This window comes from Embiotoca jacksoni, unplaced genomic scaffold (assembly GCF_022577435.1).
Source record: "Embiotoca jacksoni isolate LCO1_2020_lvr unplaced genomic scaffold, fEmbJac1.0.p SCAF_5, whole genome shotgun sequence".
Taxonomy (NCBI): domain Eukaryota; kingdom Metazoa; phylum Chordata; class Actinopteri; family Embiotocidae; genus Embiotoca; species Embiotoca jacksoni.
Genome location: NW_027185403.1, coordinates 13,084,125 through 13,103,418, shown reverse-complemented (window position 1 = coordinate 13,103,418; position 19,294 = coordinate 13,084,125). Strand labels below are relative to the sequence as shown.

Genomic DNA, 19,294 nt, shown 5'->3' with positions numbered 1-19,294 from the left:
TTTCTTTACTTCTCACCCTGAACATTTGATTGTGGGTTAAAGGGGTTGCATGAGTTCGCATTGACATACAAAGGGAGCTGGCATCCACCCAAATACCCAGTGGAATATTTATAAGATACACATCAGGGCTTTCATGATAACACATTACTTAACAATGGAGAGCAATTTAAATACCACTGATGTTTCTCTCATCAAAAAAGAGCTGTAGAGATGCAGAGATATGCCTTTTGTTGTCTCTCAATTATCCAGCTGCACTTCATCATAAGTTCAACACAAATGTTGATGCCACAAGTTTGCTTTTAAGGGAACATTAGAGCCATTGAGAGAAATGATAAAGCACATATCAGTTTTGACAGTTGTCGATGTCAGATCTTTCATGTTCAGAGCTATATCTCAAACACTGTAGTCTATCAGATAGTATCTCACAATATCCTACGTCTGAAGACCTGACTGCTGTCCACAGGCCTAAACTGATGAGATATTGTAATCTCAGACAAACACTGTTCACTGCATCTCATCAGCATTCTTTCTGCATCATTCATTTCTCATTTGGGTGGCAAGGGAAATGTTGCCACTTGGGCTTTTAAAACCAAAGGCCTTGGGGATCCTCTGATTATTAAGGCCTAAATTTTGGATGACTAACTCACAGCACAAGAAGTAAAGTTCAGTTTTTCATGTGAAAAATGTCCCTGTTGTGGTATTTGCATAAGAAGTTGCCTCTCTGTATGCCAATAAGCGTCAACAATGAACTTAGTAAATGTCTGCAAGTTTAAGAACCCCGACCCCCTCATTATTCTCCGCCTTGAGGTTCATTGAAAAGCGACATTGTTTCTTTAAGATTGCACTTGCAGTCATCAGCGGGTCTGTCCATTGTTGGGGGAACAGAACGCGAGTTGAGATTGATATACGGGGGCCGAGTACAAGTTCCGCATATCATCAGCGGACCAGCTGCGGTGCAGGCGGCTTTAACCAACAAGTCCTGAACGCATCCTTCCAGACATGGGTAAGAAACTCCAGCTGCCATACTTTTATTGGCTTTTAGCATATTTTTTAGTTTCAAATGTCCTTTTTATTGTATGTGATTTGCCGCTGATATAAGTGGGACTGTGAGAGCGCATCAGAAAGTTTTTTTTTTTGTGTGCCAGTTTAGAGGTCGGCTACTCACCGGCTTATTCTCCACTGATATATTATGAGATTTATTTCATGCTTGAGGTGGCAGGGCTACTTTCAGAGGAGCCTTGTCGCATTTAGTTTCGGTTGCAATCTTTCTCAATTTTTTCGAGGCGAACTTGGCCTTTTTATTTATTTTTTTGACCATGGACGAGTTTTACCGGGTTCGTGTTTTCCTTTGGGTCACAATCAGGAGACAGTGGGCCGCAGAGGCTCGCAGTGCGTCAGCTGGTTGTTCATGCTGCTGATGTCTTAATTAGTTAATTGTTACACGGTGCACCTGAAAGGGATAGTCATGGTTAGATAGGGTTTAAACACACGGGTTATGTGCATAATCTCATAGCTGCTTGTCTATTTTGTAGCCTATTTGTGGTTACCACACTTCTTTGTACACACATTTAGAATATTGTCCTAATTTAATTTATTTAGTAATGTCACAATACCATAATCTTGGCTTGTGTTCTCTTAAGTCATCCTTTTAAAACTTCCTCTTCCTTACTTTAGAAAAGTTACAACAGTGATCCCAGTTTGCATGTCTCAGCCGCACAGAAGGCCAACAAAGCCATGTAGACATGTCCAATTAAAGAGCTATCTATTTGCCCCTCCTGCCATCTGTGTTTACTGTAATGGTACCAACCAGTCTGTCCGCTGCCATTGTGCGTGTCTGTGTGGATGCCTGCATGCATGCAAGCGTGTAATGGCACCCATGCACACAGTTGCATTGTGTGTTGTTTTTTTTTATAGATTTGCCTCTCCATCCTCTTCCAGCACTGGCAGTTCGCCACTATCACTTTCTTGTTCCTGTGTCTACTCAGAAGGAAGTCTAAGAGTGTGTGCATGTGTGTGTCAAGCCAAGAGGTGCCTCTGGCCTTTTGTTTGCTTGACATTGGTGGCCCTTGTACCCCCATGATGCTGTGGGACAAAGACTGTTGTCTCTCCAGTCACAAAAGCAGCCTCTCTTTCTGTTTCACTTTGTCTCTCCTCTTCGTCCTCCCTCTTTTCTCACACTCTCCATGCTGGCTGGTGAATGGAGTCAGGGTGTGAGATGGGGTCAGAGCAGAACCATCCCAATGCCTTTGGCTCTTGGCATCCATTCAAACAGCACATGACCATTAGGGAGTATGCACAGCTTTTACCAAGTGAACTTTAAGTGTTTACAACTGCAGCTCGATCTAAAGTGACGAAGCAGTATAAGCAGTTTTTCTTTAAAAGGTCAGTTCAGTTGGCTGTCCTTTTTTTTTTAATCGTATTTACCCTTCGTGTTATCTAGTCATGAAGATATTTTCAATTGTATGTGCTTAGGTTCTGAGATAACTATCTCTGGAGATTTCTGCCTCCAACCCACTTCAGTAGAAATTTGATTGGTGTTTACACCATAAAAACATGAGTCAATCCATGTTACTCTGGCACATTTCTTTGGGATCTGCTTTCTACCAGAGAAAAATATGACCATGAAACTAGGAAATTATCGAGCATCGGATTAAAACAGTCTTGAGGGAGAAGTTGCTGTTGAATATCTTGAGTAAAACACAACTTTTGGTTACTTCTTGGTTGGACATTTTTACATTAAAAAAAAAAAAAAAAAAAAAAAAAAAAAAATCAATAATTAATTTATTCTTGAATTGCAATTAATTTCCACTCTGTATTTGGGTGGAGGGAAAAATCTCATCGTGGCACATCTGAAGCCAGACAACCAAAACCAAGACAACCTCTGCTTGGCCTTGATTGGAGTTATGTGACAATACATTTTGTTGAACTAATCCTTTTACAAGTTGTCACTTAAGTCCGTATTAACTAAGTGGATCGAGCATAAACAGAAATTTCTTCCTTACAAGAAACCACCTATTACTCTACATAATTTGTACATTTGAATAGAATAGTTTTTCTTTCTGCTGTGCACTGCAACTGTTGATAATGTGCCCTGACTCTGATGATGCTGCGTCTTCACTAATAGGTTGCTATGACTGCTGTATGCGCTGTTTGGGTGGGGTCCCATATTGCTCCCTCGTCGCCACGCTGCTGTGCTTCTCGGGCATTGCCCTCTTCTGCGGTTGTGGGCACCAGGCACTCACAGAGACAGAGAGACTCATCGAGACGTACTTTGCCCGTAACCTTCAGGACTACATCACCCTCGCCTACATGTAAGTCGTAAAACTCTGTTTCCATCGTTAGAGCGGGATTTCTCGGGATGTAGTCTCTATTTTGAAGGTTTATGTTCTGCATTACCCTGCTCTTGACCGTTTCCTTTTTCCTTGTCCTCTCCCTGTCAGCATTCAGTATTTCCAGTATGTCATCTATGGTTTGGCCTCCTTTTTCTTCCTCTACTGCATCGTGCTGTTGGCTGAGGGCTTCTACACCACAAGCGCTGCCAAGCAAACCTTTGGAGAGTTCAGGAGCACCATGTGCGGCCGCTGCCTCAGCTCCTCGGTGAGAGGGCCCAGAGTGGGACAAGTAAAGGGGATTTGAGAGATTGCATGGGATTAATGCACATATCACTCCCTGGTGGGTGCTGAGCTGAAAATCTCAAAGCTCCTAAAATCCTTTGGGAACATGCAAAGATAAGCATACAGTGTGTGGTTGAGTGGTTGGGGAAAGACTGAGTGGTTGGAAGAAGAGGAGCAGAAAAGAAGAGTGAGATAAGAAGTAAAGCTAATCAGAAAATGTTTTAATGTGGCCATAAAGTGACTCAGTGCTTTTTTTTAGATCACTTAATGTTTATTATAATGATGCACCCTAATGTTTATTCTGCTTCCTGTGTGTAGTTTATAGTGATGACATATGTACTCGCTGTACTGTGGCTGTTGGTGTTCGCCTTCTCGGCCTTGCCCGTCTACTTCTTCTACAACATGGATGCCACCTGCCACACCATTGATGTTCTGACTGAGACGCCAGCAAGTATCAACCAGCTCTGTGTTGATGCAAGACAATACGGTAACAAAGAACTCCGTTTGTGACAATCAATGTTACTGACTTGCTGATGAGTCTGGTGATATTTTTAATGTATCTTAATGCCAATAAATCCCTTGAGCAGACCAATATTACTGATGAATTGTTACTTACTAAAGGCATGTGTAACTAGAGCGTGATATGGCTTATTCATCCATGCCATCGACATCCATTAGGGTCAAAAAGTTATTAAGTAGACTAGGGGTCTGCAGTAAGCTGCACCTAGGTACAGGTGCTAAATGCTAACCTCGGCATGCTGTGCTCCCAATGGCAGGCGACTTGCTGATGATTGGCAGGCAAACGTTCACCATATTTCCATCTTTCTTTAGTGTATTGGGATGCTAATGATTGGCACTAAACACAAAGTACAGCTGAGGCTATTTTGCACATATTAAGTAAATAATAAATGAATTATAATAATAATTGATAGATTTAAAGATTTTACCTGATCGGCACTCAAGGAAAAGTCAGAAGACCAAATTACATCTTGAATAAATTATTAATGTTTGCATCAAGTTTCATGGCATTTCCAGACATTGCGCTAAAATCTCCAAATATGAACTTTCCTTCTTGCCCTGTGCACTATGGATCTCTGCACCAGAATTTGTAGCAAACCAGCCAATAGCAATTGAGATATATCACTTTAGACTAAAAGTACTAGCAGACGAACTCTGCCATCCCTGGAGCCTTCGTGTGGATAAAAACACATTTCCCACACAATGAGCCACACTGTCCCGCTGGGTGACTTGTTCCTCCATGAACATGGGCAGTGCATTTTCTGAGTCCATCACACACTGTCTTGAGGGTGTAAACACTCCTTAGCACATCAAATGTGCGTTAATCTGCAGCTGAAAACAGCCTCCAACACATGCACTCCTGTTTGGGTGAAGTTTGATAAAAACCTTGATAAGAAAAGAAGTCTTTGAATACAAAAATTAAAATAAGATGCGATATAAGAGATTTTAAGGGTTTATGTCTTAAGTGGGAACCAATGGGCTTTGAGCTGAGTAGCCGGAGACAACGTAGGGAAGTCAGAAAGCACTCAAAAAATGAACTGACGCACTATTGATTTTGGCCTTCTCATGAGATATAGAGACGGTACAACAATAAATACTAAAGCCATCTTTATCTCTGTAATTAAGGTTCGAATTAAGTATATGAATTTGGTTCTTAACAGGGCTCTTGCCATGGAATGCCGTACCAGGGAAAGCTTGTGGTATGACCCTGTCCACCGTTTGCAAGACCAGAGAGGTAAGAACCATGAAACGATGTAAGCTCCGCTGTCGTGTTCTCTTACTTGCTGGAAATACAACATGTCATCATCACTAATGCAAATTTCCTTCTATCAGTACCAGATGACCTATGACCTCTACATTGCTGCCTTTGCCGGAGCGGGCATCACTCTCTTGGCTCTGGTGAGTTGATTGTGCTTAGACTGGAGCCAGTTTGACTTCATGTCTACAGTCCACAACAATAGTGTTCATGTGACTCGGTGACGCTCAAAGTGTGGGTGGCGAGGCATCCCAGACCTCCATGACTTATGACTCTTGTACTATTGCTCTCTGTTCCTCTTTCTCAGCTGACACAAACATCATAATAATGCTGTAATGTCTGGTAGTATTCCAGGCATGCAGGCAAATGGTGCACCCATTATACTTGCATGCTCCATTACAGAAGCTGTTATATGGATATCAAATTAAAGTCATTAGCACAATCATGTTTTGTTCTTGTTTGTAGAGTTCCAGGATGTTGTGGATTTTGTTTTCACTCTCTTCTGATTCTTCCTGTTTCTGCTTCTCTTTTCATAGCTGACCTATACTGTGTCAACCACCTATAACTTTGCAGTTCTGCGGTATCTGGGAAGAAAGGGCATAGGTGCACGGTGTTAGGCAACCGGCTTCCCGTCTACTCTTTCTACTACTTTACCACCAACAAGGGGATCTGAAGGGATGGCGACTGTTCTCTCCTTCCACGTCATCTGCACTGATCCACCTGTGGTCATGGACTTTAGAAAAAAAAAAATCTTGTTTATATTTTTTACTTGTTATAAGAATGTTATTGTTTTGTTTTTCCTTTTTGCCTTTGTTTTTGTTTTTTTATGGTTGTAATGGCTCCTTTGACCTACAGGAAGTCGTATTTCAGTATTTTCACTGCTACATATTCAATATTACAACATGTTTGTAAATTATTGCTCATGTCACATGCTAAAGTTAGTGTCCTTTCTCTCTCCCACTGTCCTCAAGACACAAATAATGCACCACTAATAAATTAACATGCGTAAGAAATGACCACCAATTTGCAACAGATGCAGGTAGAATGCAGCTGTTGGGGGGGGGGGATAGGGATTTGAAGTTACCACGGCTATCATGCCTCACATCACATCTGGTTGCCATAGTTGCAGACAAACATGCAGTTGCAGTTGCTGTCTCACGCTGACCTCAGGACTTTTCTCACGGGCTGGAGAAAAAGCCTCAACAATGGAGTCATGCCCAGCCAATAAGGAGCCAGTTCTAGGGGCCACCTGCGCCATGAGTCTCTCCCAAGGGTTATATTACATGTCAAGGGAGAGGGCCCTCTGGACAAAGAGAGGGTTAGACCTTTCTAAAGCCTCAATGACGCTCTTCTGGGACAGCAGACACACACACACACACACACACACACACACACACACAACCCATCCGCACGCTGCTGCGTGACCCCTGCCTCCCCCCGAATAATGGAAGTGATAGATTCAGAGTGAGGTGACTGAAGGAACTCTAGATTATTTTTGAATTGGGTTTTTTTTACAGACAAAGGGACATTCTTGTTTAGGTCTAGCGAGGTCTGAAATTGTTTCTCATAACTTGTGAGATGGCAAAAGCACTAGGTGCTTGCTTATTAAGTAACCTCATAATATTAGACCAAAATCAAATTGTTGAGGTGCGATAGCCCGCCTTGCTATTAATGCTTGACTAAAGTACCTTTATCGAAAAGGACAGATTTGTTTTGTCTCTAATTCTTTAGGAATTTTGTTGTAGTTATTGTATAACACATTTACTTATCGTAGCTGAATCTACTAATACTTTTTACTGTGGGTAATACTAACAACATAAGAAGTAGATTATTGCACGTGGGGGAAGCTTGAGCGGTGGATTTGTCAGGTAGCAGCTGGCTGATTATCTTTTTTTTGTGTGCGTGTGTGTGTGTTTGGTGATATTTGATAATAAAAAGAACGCTTTGAAGTGTTTGTGCCGAGTGCCTTTTGAAAACATTTTGTGTGTGAAAGTGCAGGGTCTGGCGTCGCGTCGGTGTTAAACTGGTGCTCCACGCCTGGCTCTCCGCCACATCTAGGGGCCAAGGTGTTGTGTAAGGTGTTTTGTATTCTCTCCTCTCGTGTCCACAGGTGCACTGTTCCCTTCACTTGGCCGTGTACCAGGTGTACCTGAGGATGCTGAGGCGCAGGGCGAGAGAGGAGAGGAGAGGCTATGACCTGTACAGGAGGCTGCAGAGGGACAGAGGAGGGACACCGTGTTCTCCATACCCTGCGAACGCATTTGATATCTCCTGACAGCAATTCCAGTAATGCCGCAGGAGCTTTTGATGACGACTATTATATTTGAGTTTAGCATCAAAATGATCCCCCTTTGTAAAGTGTTCCAGTTCAGTGATTATTACTTGGTAGAATTTTGTTTAATTGAATCCCTTTGTATTTTAATGGTTTCATTAAAAGATAGGCTATTGTACGTTTACTCCTAGGTTGGAAAACTGTACAAATGCAGTTGGAAATGTTTGCTTTTCTAAACCGAGTAACGGCTCAATATTGTATATTTTAATACAGCGTGCTGCATGTGACCAGTGTCTACAGATTATGTACTTCATGGATTTTTTTTTTTTTCCTTAAGTCAGATATTACCCAAATATGTACTTTGAAAGGATGTGATTTTTTTTCTGACCAGGTCTGTTTTCAGAATATGTAGTGCATGCTTGATATCCTCTTTTAATGAAGGGAGAATGAAAATGCAGCACATGTCTGATATTTTTTTTTTCATGAAGAAGAGCAGCGTTCGATGCCTCTCCTACGTACTTGGTCATTCAATGATTCTCAAGGTCTTGTGCAATGAAACTGAAGCAAAACACATGTTGGAGTGAAATTTCGACATCGGTATTTTCCTCATGATCTTGGTGAGAGATATAAACACTTCCTTTTAACACCGCTGCTTATTCCTGCAAATACAGGGGTCCCCCCCCCCCCCCGAAGTGAAGTAACGAGAGATGAGGCGGAAAGCTAGCTAGCAGCACACCAATGCATTTCAGTGAAATATGAGCTTTTGTTTTCAAAGTTTAAAGACGCACACATTGGTGGATTTTCAAAGTATCGGCACAAAAACCACAGACAAGATGGTGTCTCCATTTGGTACACTGCATGTTTTATTTGTAGCCAAGCAGTGGAGCGCATGAACCACAGTCTTATCCTTGGTAGTGCAAAAAGAGGAGCAAGGGAAGTCATCCATTATACCAACACAGCCAAGATGAACGGTCTCATTTCCACACAGCTTTAATCACACTCAATGGGTTGAGCACTGACAGTGAAACAGACGTTCAGTGTCATTTCGTACATTATTAGAAAATGAATGCCCTTTGCAATTTACATAAGCCATTACTATGGACAGCCCACAGAAATTAGTTATTACATTCATAAATATTACAGCAACAATTAAAAAATACTGACATTAGGCAGGGTTGCAGTGATAGAAGAGACAGTATCATGAGTGCAACATAGTGCAGGTTATGCTACCAGTTTATAAATATCAGAGTTTAGGTAAACACTGTGGTAGGCTACATATTCTGAGCAGGAAAACAACTGAAATGGTTATTGTAAAGATCATCAAGACATTAACACCGAAAAACTAACAGCCCTCATTTTTTGCTTTTGAGTTTATGTCGGCTACCAGTTTGATTTTCCTAAAATGCCCGATTCAGTTCACAGTTTGTAAAGTTCCTCTCGTAGTTTGTGAGGACCGGCAGTCAAACACACTTTATACACTCTGAACAGCAATCGTGTGTGAACAAGCTGAGCCTACAGAGAACCATGTAACAAGTGAATGTGACAGTACCTGATTGGATTTGGTTCACTTTCACAGTGACGCTCTTGTAAAGTTCACCATCAATGTGCATGCACGCTGAAAAAGGATCGCATTTCTGACTCGGAAGGCAAAACGCTGTGATCTCAGGCTGACATACGACACAAAACCAGCAACACCACAGACAAAGGGATGAGAACACGGGGCCGTGATGACAACCGTAGTGACATCGTGCGATCAAGGACCGCTTGGTTGAGAAGACGTGACAGGGAATGCTCTTCTGGAAATCGAAATAGTGACGACAATGAAATTAGACATCAGTTTGAAGAATCCGCCATGTCTAAACACACACGGACAACAGAGGCCTGTGGCCAGCAGCGGTAAAACCACAGGGGCAAACGTCAAATGTACCTGTAGCAAGTAAAGCAGGATGTAAAACCCATTACATAAAAGTAGCATACCGACCAGCTGAAAACAAGGAAACGTTATGAAGTTGTCAGAATACTCACGTCGTACGTTTCACTCAATACCATATGAATGGATAGGGGGAAGTGGTGCACACTCCACACATTGGACGTAATAGCATTATCCTTGTGCTCAGGCTATTTCACATTCAGACGAGACCTATAATGACCAGATTGACAGGATAAAGTGTGTGTCATAAAGCAGTGAAGTACAGGGGAGCCTCACGACAAGGCAAAGCTGAAGGACTGGAATGTTAACGCCTACATATACGCAATCAACAAGGCAGACACAGGATTACCACGATGCCATTGATGATTAGAACCGCCTCCACTCTTCAGGAAAAGAGACTTTAATCTGTCCCTGATCGAACACTGAAGCCCAATATCAGACAAAAAAAAAAAAAAAAACGTTAAAAAAAAAAAGTGCTTCGTAGAGAAATAAACGCTTTAAAAGAGAGGTAAAAGCAGTACTACTTCTGAATTTTGAGGAAAACTGACCGTACCGTGTCTGGTATAACAGTACCATGCATAAATTATACAGGAAATAAAAATGATAATGGCCGATTCCCTGACACGTGCAGCTACAAGGCAGTGCCGTGGTAAAAACATATAATAAAATAGGTAAGAGTGCCAAAATAGCTCGTACCCAACGCTCACAGTCAGAGCTGCAAGATTAAAGCTCACCATTCCCTTCCAGTCGAAGACAAACAAGGTTGTCTTTCTTTTGAGAGCAGCAGTCATTTAAATTCCCAGTACCTGCAGTCAGATTATCTTAGTGATGTCAAGTTCTTAAGATCAGTATTTGCCTGGTTTGGGAACAGTCATTCACAGACACAGTCTGTGCCAAGAAAAAAAAAAACAAACAAAAAAAACATTAGTTCTCCAATAACTGCTAACATGTCAGATAAAAAAAAAAAAAGCGAATGTAATGTTGTATTCACTCATCAATCGACTCGGATAGAAAGTTACAGTTGCAACTGTATGTTACTGTGCGAACGTTAGCGTGTGCTCTTCAAGACGGGACTGGCATATTCTCTCCCTCCGCTGTATTCATTTGACATTTTATTATTTTTGATTAATGTAAATGCTATAAACGCAGTGTTTGATACAACCCCTGCATTGGCAGACACAAAGTTGAAGCTGGGAAAAAAAAAACCATTTTGTGCGATACCACTGAAAGCAGGTCGAGCACAGGAGATGAGTGTGCCTGTACCTCGGAAGGAGCAATAATTCAACAATCTAGACACCAGCTGAATCCTTGACACCACCTTCCTCAGAGCAGCTGGATCTTATCCACACTATCTTTAGGAGATACTGCACTCAGTACCTTGTACCTACAGTACACATACCATAAACGATATCCGACTGGCTTTTAAAACGACCACAGGCGAGTTTCAGCCAGAGAGATTAAGACGAGGTGGATTCACACCTGCAGAATCAGCAGCAAGACGCACGAGAGGTTTTGCGGTTGCCATGGAGATCAATGGTATTGCTCAAGAGTGCGTGGTCAATCTGGTCCTCGGCAGCCAGGACTTCCCTGACAGCTGCCTCGAATGCAGCTGTGACATTTGTGTCATCTTTAGCACTGGTCTCAAAGTAAGGACAGCAGCCATTCTCTTCACACCAAGCCCGTGCTTCGTCCTCCCCCACCTCCCTCTGCTCCATGTCTACCTTATTACCGAGCACCACGAAGGGGAACCGCTCGGGGTCTTTAACATCGGAGTAGTACATGAACTCCTTCTTCCAGCAGCCGAGGTTTTGGAAGCTCTGCAGGTCGTTCACAGCGAAAGTGAGCAGGCAGCAGTCTGCTCCCCGGTAGAAGGGTGTGCGTAGAGACTTGAAGCGTTCCTGACCTGCCGTGTCCCAGATCTGAAGAGTGACCAGACGCCCGTCCACCTCCAGGTCCCGGTTAAGGAATTCCACGCCGATGGTGTGAAAGGACTGGGAGTCGAAACGGTCCGTGACATAGCGGTTCATCAAGGAGGACTTGCCCACTCCGCCGTCTCCCAGCAGGATCACCTTCAGCAGCAGGCTCTTCCCACTCATCCTGCTTCCTCCCACCCAGCAAGGCCTGCTCACAGGGTTCCAGGCCTCCGCAGCAGGTGGCAGACCAGGGTCACTTTAACCTAGAAAGAGGAAGAACCACGGTAAATAAATACTCGACAGACAACGAAGAGAGAAACGTAAATCATGATCAGGAAAAAGGAAACGAAAGCTACAGACTTCTCCAAAAAAAATGTTCAACACCCAAACCAGGCTGTGATGTAAATCGCGATTCGGTCTAGACAACTGCAGGAAAATACTGCAGCAACATCAGTATTCAACCTGAAATAAACCTTTTTCTGAGGATTGCAAACCATACCGTATAAGAGATGTGCAATGGTTGACTATTTTCAGGGACAGAATGACCGGGGTGAAGGACCGAGATGACTACGAAAGGTCTGTTTACCACATGGCACAGTGATACTGACCCATGACTGTCAACATAATGTGCACTGTGCCTCGTTAAAGCCAACAGGTGCCAGTTATTAAAGGCATAAACATCGGTCCTAAAACAGCATTTTCCTTAAATTAGGTGCACACGTTTGGTGGAAGATTTGAGGGGGGAGGGGGGGTGTGGGGGGGGGTCTCTTTCCCAAGAACATTTTATGTGTTTCAGGTTGTTGTTTTTTTGTGGCATTATTTTAACAATAGCGTAAAACTTTCCAAAAAAAAAAATTCAGAAAAACTAGGGATGATTAAAATAATCCCAAAAAGCTTAAAGACAAAACTTGCTAAAGAAGTGCACTGGGCAACATCTACCATGTTAGATCTGGGAAAAGTCATTTCGTTTGTTTTGATGCTCTCCACGATGATTTTACAATCGGCTTGGGTGCTGCACCAAATACTTATAATGGTATGAGGAAACAATGCCTCAAATATTTATTTATTTATTTTTTTTTAAACAAGATTTGTTTCACGGCATGTGTATAAAGAGGTCATCAGGGGGGGAGGATAGATCAAAAGCAGAGTCTGGAAACGACCATTGCGCAAACATGGATCAGCTTGTTGTCAAGTGTGGCTGATGGGGGGGAGAAACAAAAACAAACTCTTAAGTAAACTCTTTCGTTGTCAAACTATCCCCCCGCCCCCCCAAAAAAAGTGTCTTCAAAGCAGAAGTTGACTGGGAACCGGAGCGGGCAGCAGACAGCCGTCCGCGCTGCAGATGATAAAGCGGCTGCACCGCGTCGCGGTTTAAACAAGCTAGCCCGGCTCGTCTGACGGCTTGTTGACATCCCGGCCCGGTCAGGCTAACCGTTAGCTTCAGTCTGTCGTCGGAATGAACGAGGACGAAATGTCCCAGCGACGTGACGTGTCTTCGGCTGAATGCGTGTGATAGATATATAGATATAAATGTGTGTTTTTCGCTCACCCTGTTCCCGGTGTTGAGCGTCGCGTGGTCTGCCCCGCTCCCCGACATCTGACCGAGCGTCGGTGTCGTGACGCGCCCGCCCCACCGAAAAGGGGCGCACGTGCGCGCCGGCCCGGACGGAGCGGGGGTCCTAAAGCCCGTCGATTTAACTGCTCCCCCCCCCCCCCAAAAAAAAAAATGACGACACAACCGTGAGGTGTTGAAATATAGAGCAAGCTTAAGGGGTGTCGAACATACGGCCCGCGGGCCAGATCCGGCCCGCCGGATGACTTTGCTAAGTGTGAAAATTACAGAAAGACATAAATTGTATTTCTATGAGAAAATGGAGGTTTATGAGTACAAACGTGGTTTTTTTTTGGTTTTTGTTAATCGATCCAGTAATTGCTTCAAAAACAGCGTAAATGGGCTGATGTCTGAGTTTTTGGTCTTTATGTTTCTAGTTTATTGTAGAAAGACCTTAAAATAGGGTTTATCATCCAAAAACCTTCACCAATGATTTAAACAAAGAGAAATATTGTCTGCGTTATTATGCTATGATTTTACTGGTCTGACCCACTTGAGATCAAAGTGGGCAGTATGTGGCCCCTTAGCTAAAATGAGTTTGACACCCCTGCTTAAGACCAAGAGTGAAAATTCATCAATTTTGCATTCGTTTTGAATTTAATAGGCCGTGTTTCATTACAAATCAGGGAAAAGTTGGCTCTCTGAAAAGTGTACATGGATTTTAACATTATATAGCGTAGTATTTGGCCTGTTCCCCTTATGCTTCTACAGAAACATTTGAGCGTAGGTTAGGTTAGGTTAGATAGTTACTTTATTAATCCCCGAGGGGAAATTTTATCGCTACAGCAGCATACAGGAAGCAATAGATAATAATAGAATAATAGGAAGCAATAAAATAGCAGTAAAATAGCAGTAAAAATATAAAATATAAAATTCACAGTATATACAGTATATACAGTACAGTATATATCTATATATATTATATACAAACAACCAAGAACACAGACAACAGTGTTATTGTTGTGTGATGGATTTTGCCAGAGGTGAGTTATTGTACAGTCTTATTGCGGTCGGCAGGAATGATCTCCCGTATCTGTCCTTGTGACATTTGTCCCAATGTGATCTGACAATGCTCCAAAGAGCCTTTAGTGATGTCATGAAAGCTTGGCCTTCTCAGTCTTCAGGTGCCCTTATAAGTGCTCAGTGGGGTTGACTTCAGGTGATTGTGGAGGAAGGTCCATGACATTCAGCACTCCATGGTCTTCTTTGGTCTTCAAACAGTGTTTGCAAAGTTTTGAGGTGTGTTTGAACTCATTTTGTAGCTGAAGTATGACTTATTCAGTGCTGAAAACCAGAGTGGAGCATGCATGACTGAAGACTCGAATGCTACTTCTCTTTAGTAAGGGTGGAGTCGATTCAGTGCAGGTGTCCAACTCCAGAGTAGCAAACAAAAACCTTCAGTCTAATTAGATTTGACCCTGAGAAAGCCACTTTTTCCTTAAAATCATAATCTGCCACTTTCACTTAGTTCTGATGTCATGTTTCCCACTATCACAATGCTATTTAGCAAGCAATGTTCTGCTGGTAACCTGCGATACATGCATATTTATAAAAGGTGAACAATGGCTGCAAATTGACATGAACAAGTCTTTGATAAGTAGATCAAATCAATCTGAATATGATTTTTGCACAAATCAAGGAGATGTCTACCCCATGTAAAGAAATCCAGAATTCATGAATACGCAAACGTTCATTTTCATCTCACACTTTTGAAAAAGTTCTAAGTTGGACCATGACCGGCTTTTAAACGAGTTGCAAAGTCACAAATTCATATTGTCTGCGCATGTTTTAAACATGAGACCCAGACACAATATGTTTCTCTCTTCAGGGGAAGAAATTGAAAACAGCCTTGTGTCAAACTCTGAATCTGCAGTCAACCTCAAACATCCAAAATAAGTAACAATAAGCAAAACACATTTTTTTGAGTGGATTAGGACTTTCAGTAAGAATTACACCAACGTTTAAAACAAGTCAAAATCAGTGAAGTAACTCTATCTTGCTCCTTGACAGTTAACAGTAACAGGACAGTTAGAAAGCACAGGCGAACAATACAACTCAAGAGTAAGAAACTAAACACAGCGAGGCTAAAATCGTATCTTCTGAAGGGAGAGTATAAAACTATCATTGTGCATAGCCTATTAGAACAACTTTAATTTATCTGGATACGATTATTACTTGCATTATTTAATCAAAACCAGGTCAGAAAATCAAATGAAGGGATGAATGAAAGAAAACCTTTTATTAGTCTGTTGTTAATTGCATATTACTTTAGTAAGCATGTCAGCATCTTTTGCTTAAATTACATTCACCATATTGTCATCTAATTAAATGATTATTTTTTTTTTTAAATAAATTGTGGCAAAAATAAATATCATTGTTGAATTTGCCCAAACCGAACATTTATCAGCACACTATGCCGCTGTTGTTACTGTTGATATTTAGATGAGACATTCCCACTCCTCAGCTGCAGGTGGCGCAAAGCTCAGGTTAGTTTGCAACCCGATGTAGAAGAAGAAGAAGTGCAGAAACGTAGAAGAAGAACTCAGCTGTACCCGCTGGCTGCCCAGACAGCGTCCCGTTACCACCGCTCATGAAAGCCTACTTTTGCGGCGAGTTGCTACACATAAATATTTGTTTATAGAGTAAAGAAAACGGCGCCTTCATGCTGCAGAAACAATGGTAGGAAACAGTGTTAACGTTTTCTATATCGCTGCATTCTCTGAACATACTGACACGTATGATGACATGTTTGTAATGATTGTCGTGTGATTGTTTGCTGAGTAATAAACGCTGTTTAACTGCTGAGAGAAACGACTGTATTCAAAAGTACTGCAGACACATAAGAAAGTTAGCAACGCATTTCTGTGCTCTTTTTTTTTTTAACCCCGTAGATGGTAGGTAGGAGCAGGCTGCTGCCCTGCGTGTGTCTGGGGCTCTTTGTTGTCCTGTGCTGGGTCTGGGTCTCCTTCGCCTCCTTCCCTGATGACCAGCTTCACCTGGAAGCCTTGGACGCAGTGGACCGAGGAGTCTTTCAGCCCCAGAGTGCTCTGTCAGACATGGAGTTTGCCTCCATCGCCTCATACAAAGGACCAGGGAACAGTGACCGCCGCAATAACAAGGAGCTGCCCATCATCCTGTGGTGGAGCGGGGGCTTGTTCCCACATTTTCCCGGGGACACTGAACGCATTGACTGCGCCACGTCCTCCTGCCTGGTCACCAGCAACCGCAAGGTACCAGAGATGCTCTTGGCGTAGGCAAAAGGAAGATGCATGCCGCACGTTAATAATAATTATCATCTCAAGTTGTCCTCTTGCTAATCTTTTGAGTTTGATCTTGAAAGGTCCAGCTGTACAAACGGACAGCATCCATCATCTTTTACGGGACAGACTTCAGGGCGTACGAGGCACCGCTTCCACGGCTCCGCCACCAGACCTGGGCGCTGTTCCATGAGGAGTCACCCATGAATAACTACCTCCTCTCTCACGGACCGGGGATCCAGCTGTTTAATTATTCCGCCACGTTTCGCAGAGAGTCCGACTACCCTCTGACCCTTCAGTGGCTGCCCTCTCTGGAGTACCTGCTGGAGCCCGTAGCCGTGTCCCTGGAGGAGAAGAATCGCCTGAGGAGAGAGGGCCTGGCTCCTGTCCTGTACATGCAGTCTCACTGTGATGTCCCCTCAGACAGAGACAGATATGTCCGGGAACTCATGAAGTACATTGAGGTATAGTGCAGAAAGGTTCTGCTGTATATCAACTACACTATCACGCTAGTAAAGGAGATTTTCCAATTACAAGAAGGTCTGGAATAGCAGCAATTGTTTTGTAGATTTTAATATTAATCTAATAATATTACATATATCAATTATATTCTTGGTGTGGGATTTCAGGGTTTTTATTTGTTATATTTTTAATAGGAGTGGTAATAATCTGTAATTTGGTAGTGTATTGTTAATTTTTTGTTGTTTTGTTTTGAAATAGATCACATTTAATGGTCTTGTTTGTGGTTGTTCTTTGTGCCACTCTTTACAATAAATATTCGCTGCACTGAAAATCTCAAAATCAGAGTTTTCCCCATTTCTACTTAAACATTAATAAGTAGGTCAAAATCTTTGATCTTTATGAATGCAACTGCAAATAATTTGTAAATGAAGCCCTCAGTGTGATATTTGTGAGTTTCCATCCGGGCAAAGTCTTGTCCGAGTTTTACGTCGACCGTTAAATGTGGCTCTCGTGAATAATCACTTCCCAGATGTGTCCTAACTGTGTCCCTGTCTTTCTCCTCTCGCTCACATTGTTCGTCTCTCTGCAGGTGGACTCTTATGGGAAATGCTTGAACAACAAACCTCTGCCCGAACATCTCGAGGACACGGCCACTGCCACAGGCGAGGAACCCAAATTCATGAATTTTGTTGCACGCTACAAGTTCCACCTGGCACTAGAGAACGGCCTGTGTCCAGATTACATGACGGAGAAGCTGTGGCGGCCGCTCCATCAGGGCTGCGTGCCCGTCTACCGTGGCTCGTCTGTGGTGGCGGACTGGATGCCCAATGACCGCTCAGTAATCATCATAGATAACTTCCCCTCACCAAAAGCTCTTGCTGACTTTCTCAAACGTCTGGATGAGAACGACGAAGAATACGCAAAATATCTAGAGTACAAGAACCACAGGCACATTACGAACGCTGATTTACTGGAAGCACTGGAGATCCGCGAGTGGGGGGTTAATGACATGAGTAAACCCAACTACTTAAATGGGTTTGAATGTTATGTGTGTGACCAGGAGAATGCACGAATAGCAGCAGAGCGAGCATATAGGAAAACCCCAAAGAAGTTTCAACCTCCTCATCCTAAAATGGCCACCAAATCTCACATGGGATGCCCACTGCCGAGCCCGGGGTACGGAGATGTCCGAGATCTACCTGCAGACGACGGGTGAGTTTATTTGAAATCATTCATTGTGCCGGGTGTGAAAGCAGTCCTATTTTCTGCATTTTAAAGATAATAACAACAGAAATCAGCCTGTTTTAATAGTCTAATTAAAATATCCTTTGCGATGAGCCTAATCCGTTTGTATATCTGTCCACAGATGGTTGCAAATATGGCCCCAGGATTACTGGCAGAGCCTCGACCAAGCGGAGGGGCTGGAGTCGCTGATAAGACATAACGAGTCAGACCCTTCGCTTCTGTGGAAGCACATTCAAAACATGGCAGTGAGCAGAGCCAGAGGAAAACACTGACACAGGCCCTGAAACAGGCAGAGGATGGAGCACATCCAGGATTACAGGGGTGTCCCATAATATGCATCCCCTTTGTTTAAATGAGGGAACGAAGCAGACACTTTGCATATTTTTGCACCTGAGCCAAAGTCCCTTTACCCCTGTGAGTAGTTTAGTTTTACTACCCAATTTGATAATCCATTCAGCTGAAATGATACATTTATGTTCAGTAATGGGAAAATAACATTTTAGAGTGATATATGCTAATATTCTCAACTTGTTTTATTACCATAACTGAGGTGCCATTATTGCCTTTACTCCACCTTGCATTGTTAGCATTAATACAGTACGGTGCCGTTGTTCTCACGGGATGCAGACTTTCATTGGACTGGGGCAGAGCCAAAGACTTGTCCTCTGTATCGAGGGAGCTCTGCCTAACTGTGTGTGAAGACCATCAAGACAGAAGCCGATGAACTGCATTAACTCCTTTTCAGTTAACTCACCAGGTAGCTGATGGTTATTAGCTAAAGTCACATTTATGTACACCGCTATTTAAAGTGACTGCGAAGAAAATATTGTTTTACCGAGGAGTAGAGCGAGGCAAATGTGGTCGTTCTCAGGAACAGCTCAGCTCTGAATTTTTGTGGTAGATATGTTAGAATATTGCCCTGAATATTTTCTGTTACATTATGCTAAAATCCTCTTTGTGCAATCATTTTGAAATCATGCTTTTCTAAAACATTTAACTGCTTGAGACACCATGGCAATCTTGTGTTAACTTGCACACTACTTTTGTATGACATGTTTATACCAGGTTTATATAAATCATTTTATTTTGTTAACAAACCATCATGAACACAGTATTTTGTATGAAGAGCAAAAGAAGTTAACATTTTCTTGTTGCTAAATTATAATATTTAACCCCACTTGCCAAGAGTAGTCTGTTTGCACTTATGCACGCAGC

The 19,294-nt window shown here is 42.6% G+C and overlaps 3 protein-coding genes across 5 annotated transcripts; 2 read left to right on the top strand and 1 right to left on the bottom strand.

Annotated features, from left to right (window-relative positions):
• Positions 1–902: 902 nt before the first annotated feature.
• plp1a (proteolipid protein 1a) lies at positions 903–8,117 on the top strand. 2 transcript variants are annotated; one of them, XM_069170502.1, is made up of 7 exons: positions 903–1,003; positions 3,125–3,311; positions 3,441–3,597; positions 3,933–4,101; positions 5,294–5,367; positions 5,466–5,531; positions 7,499–8,117. In XM_069170502.1, the coding sequence occupies exons 1-7, from the start codon at positions 1,000–1,002 to the stop codon at positions 7,661–7,663; spliced, it is 822 nt and encodes a 273-aa protein (XP_069026603.1). In that variant the 5' UTR covers positions 903–999; the 3' UTR covers positions 7,664–8,117. The 2 variants fall into 2 exon arrangements, with proteins under 2 accessions (XP_069026603.1, XP_069026602.1); XM_069170501.1 differs by lacking the exon at positions 7,499–8,117 and adding an exon at positions 5,925–7,342.
• Positions 8,118–8,499: 382 nt separating this feature from the next.
• On the bottom strand, positions 8,500–13,120 carry rab9b (RAB9B, member RAS oncogene family). Its single transcript, XM_069170503.1, has 2 exons — positions 13,053–13,120; positions 8,500–11,766 (listed from the first exon to the last, which is right to left on the bottom strand). The coding sequence occupies exon 2, from the start codon at positions 11,684–11,686 to the stop codon at positions 11,078–11,080; it is 609 nt and encodes a 202-aa protein (XP_069026604.1). The 5' UTR covers positions 11,687–11,766; positions 13,053–13,120; the 3' UTR covers positions 8,500–11,077.
• fut11 (fucosyltransferase 11 (alpha (1,3) fucosyltransferase)) lies at positions 11,864–19,251 on the top strand. Of its 2 annotated transcripts, none has more exons than XM_069170500.1 (5): positions 11,864–12,079; positions 16,007–16,345; positions 16,456–16,836; positions 17,424–18,046; positions 18,201–19,251. In XM_069170500.1, exons 2-5 carry the CDS (start codon positions 16,007–16,009, stop codon positions 18,349–18,351), a joined length of 1,494 nt encoding a protein of 497 aa, XP_069026601.1. In that variant the 5' UTR covers positions 11,864–12,079; the 3' UTR covers positions 18,352–19,251. The 2 variants fall into 2 exon arrangements, with proteins under 2 accessions (XP_069026601.1, XP_069026600.1); XM_069170499.1 differs by lacking the exon at positions 11,864–12,079 and adding an exon at positions 15,669–15,794.
• The last annotated feature ends 43 nt before the right edge of the window (positions 19,252–19,294 follow it).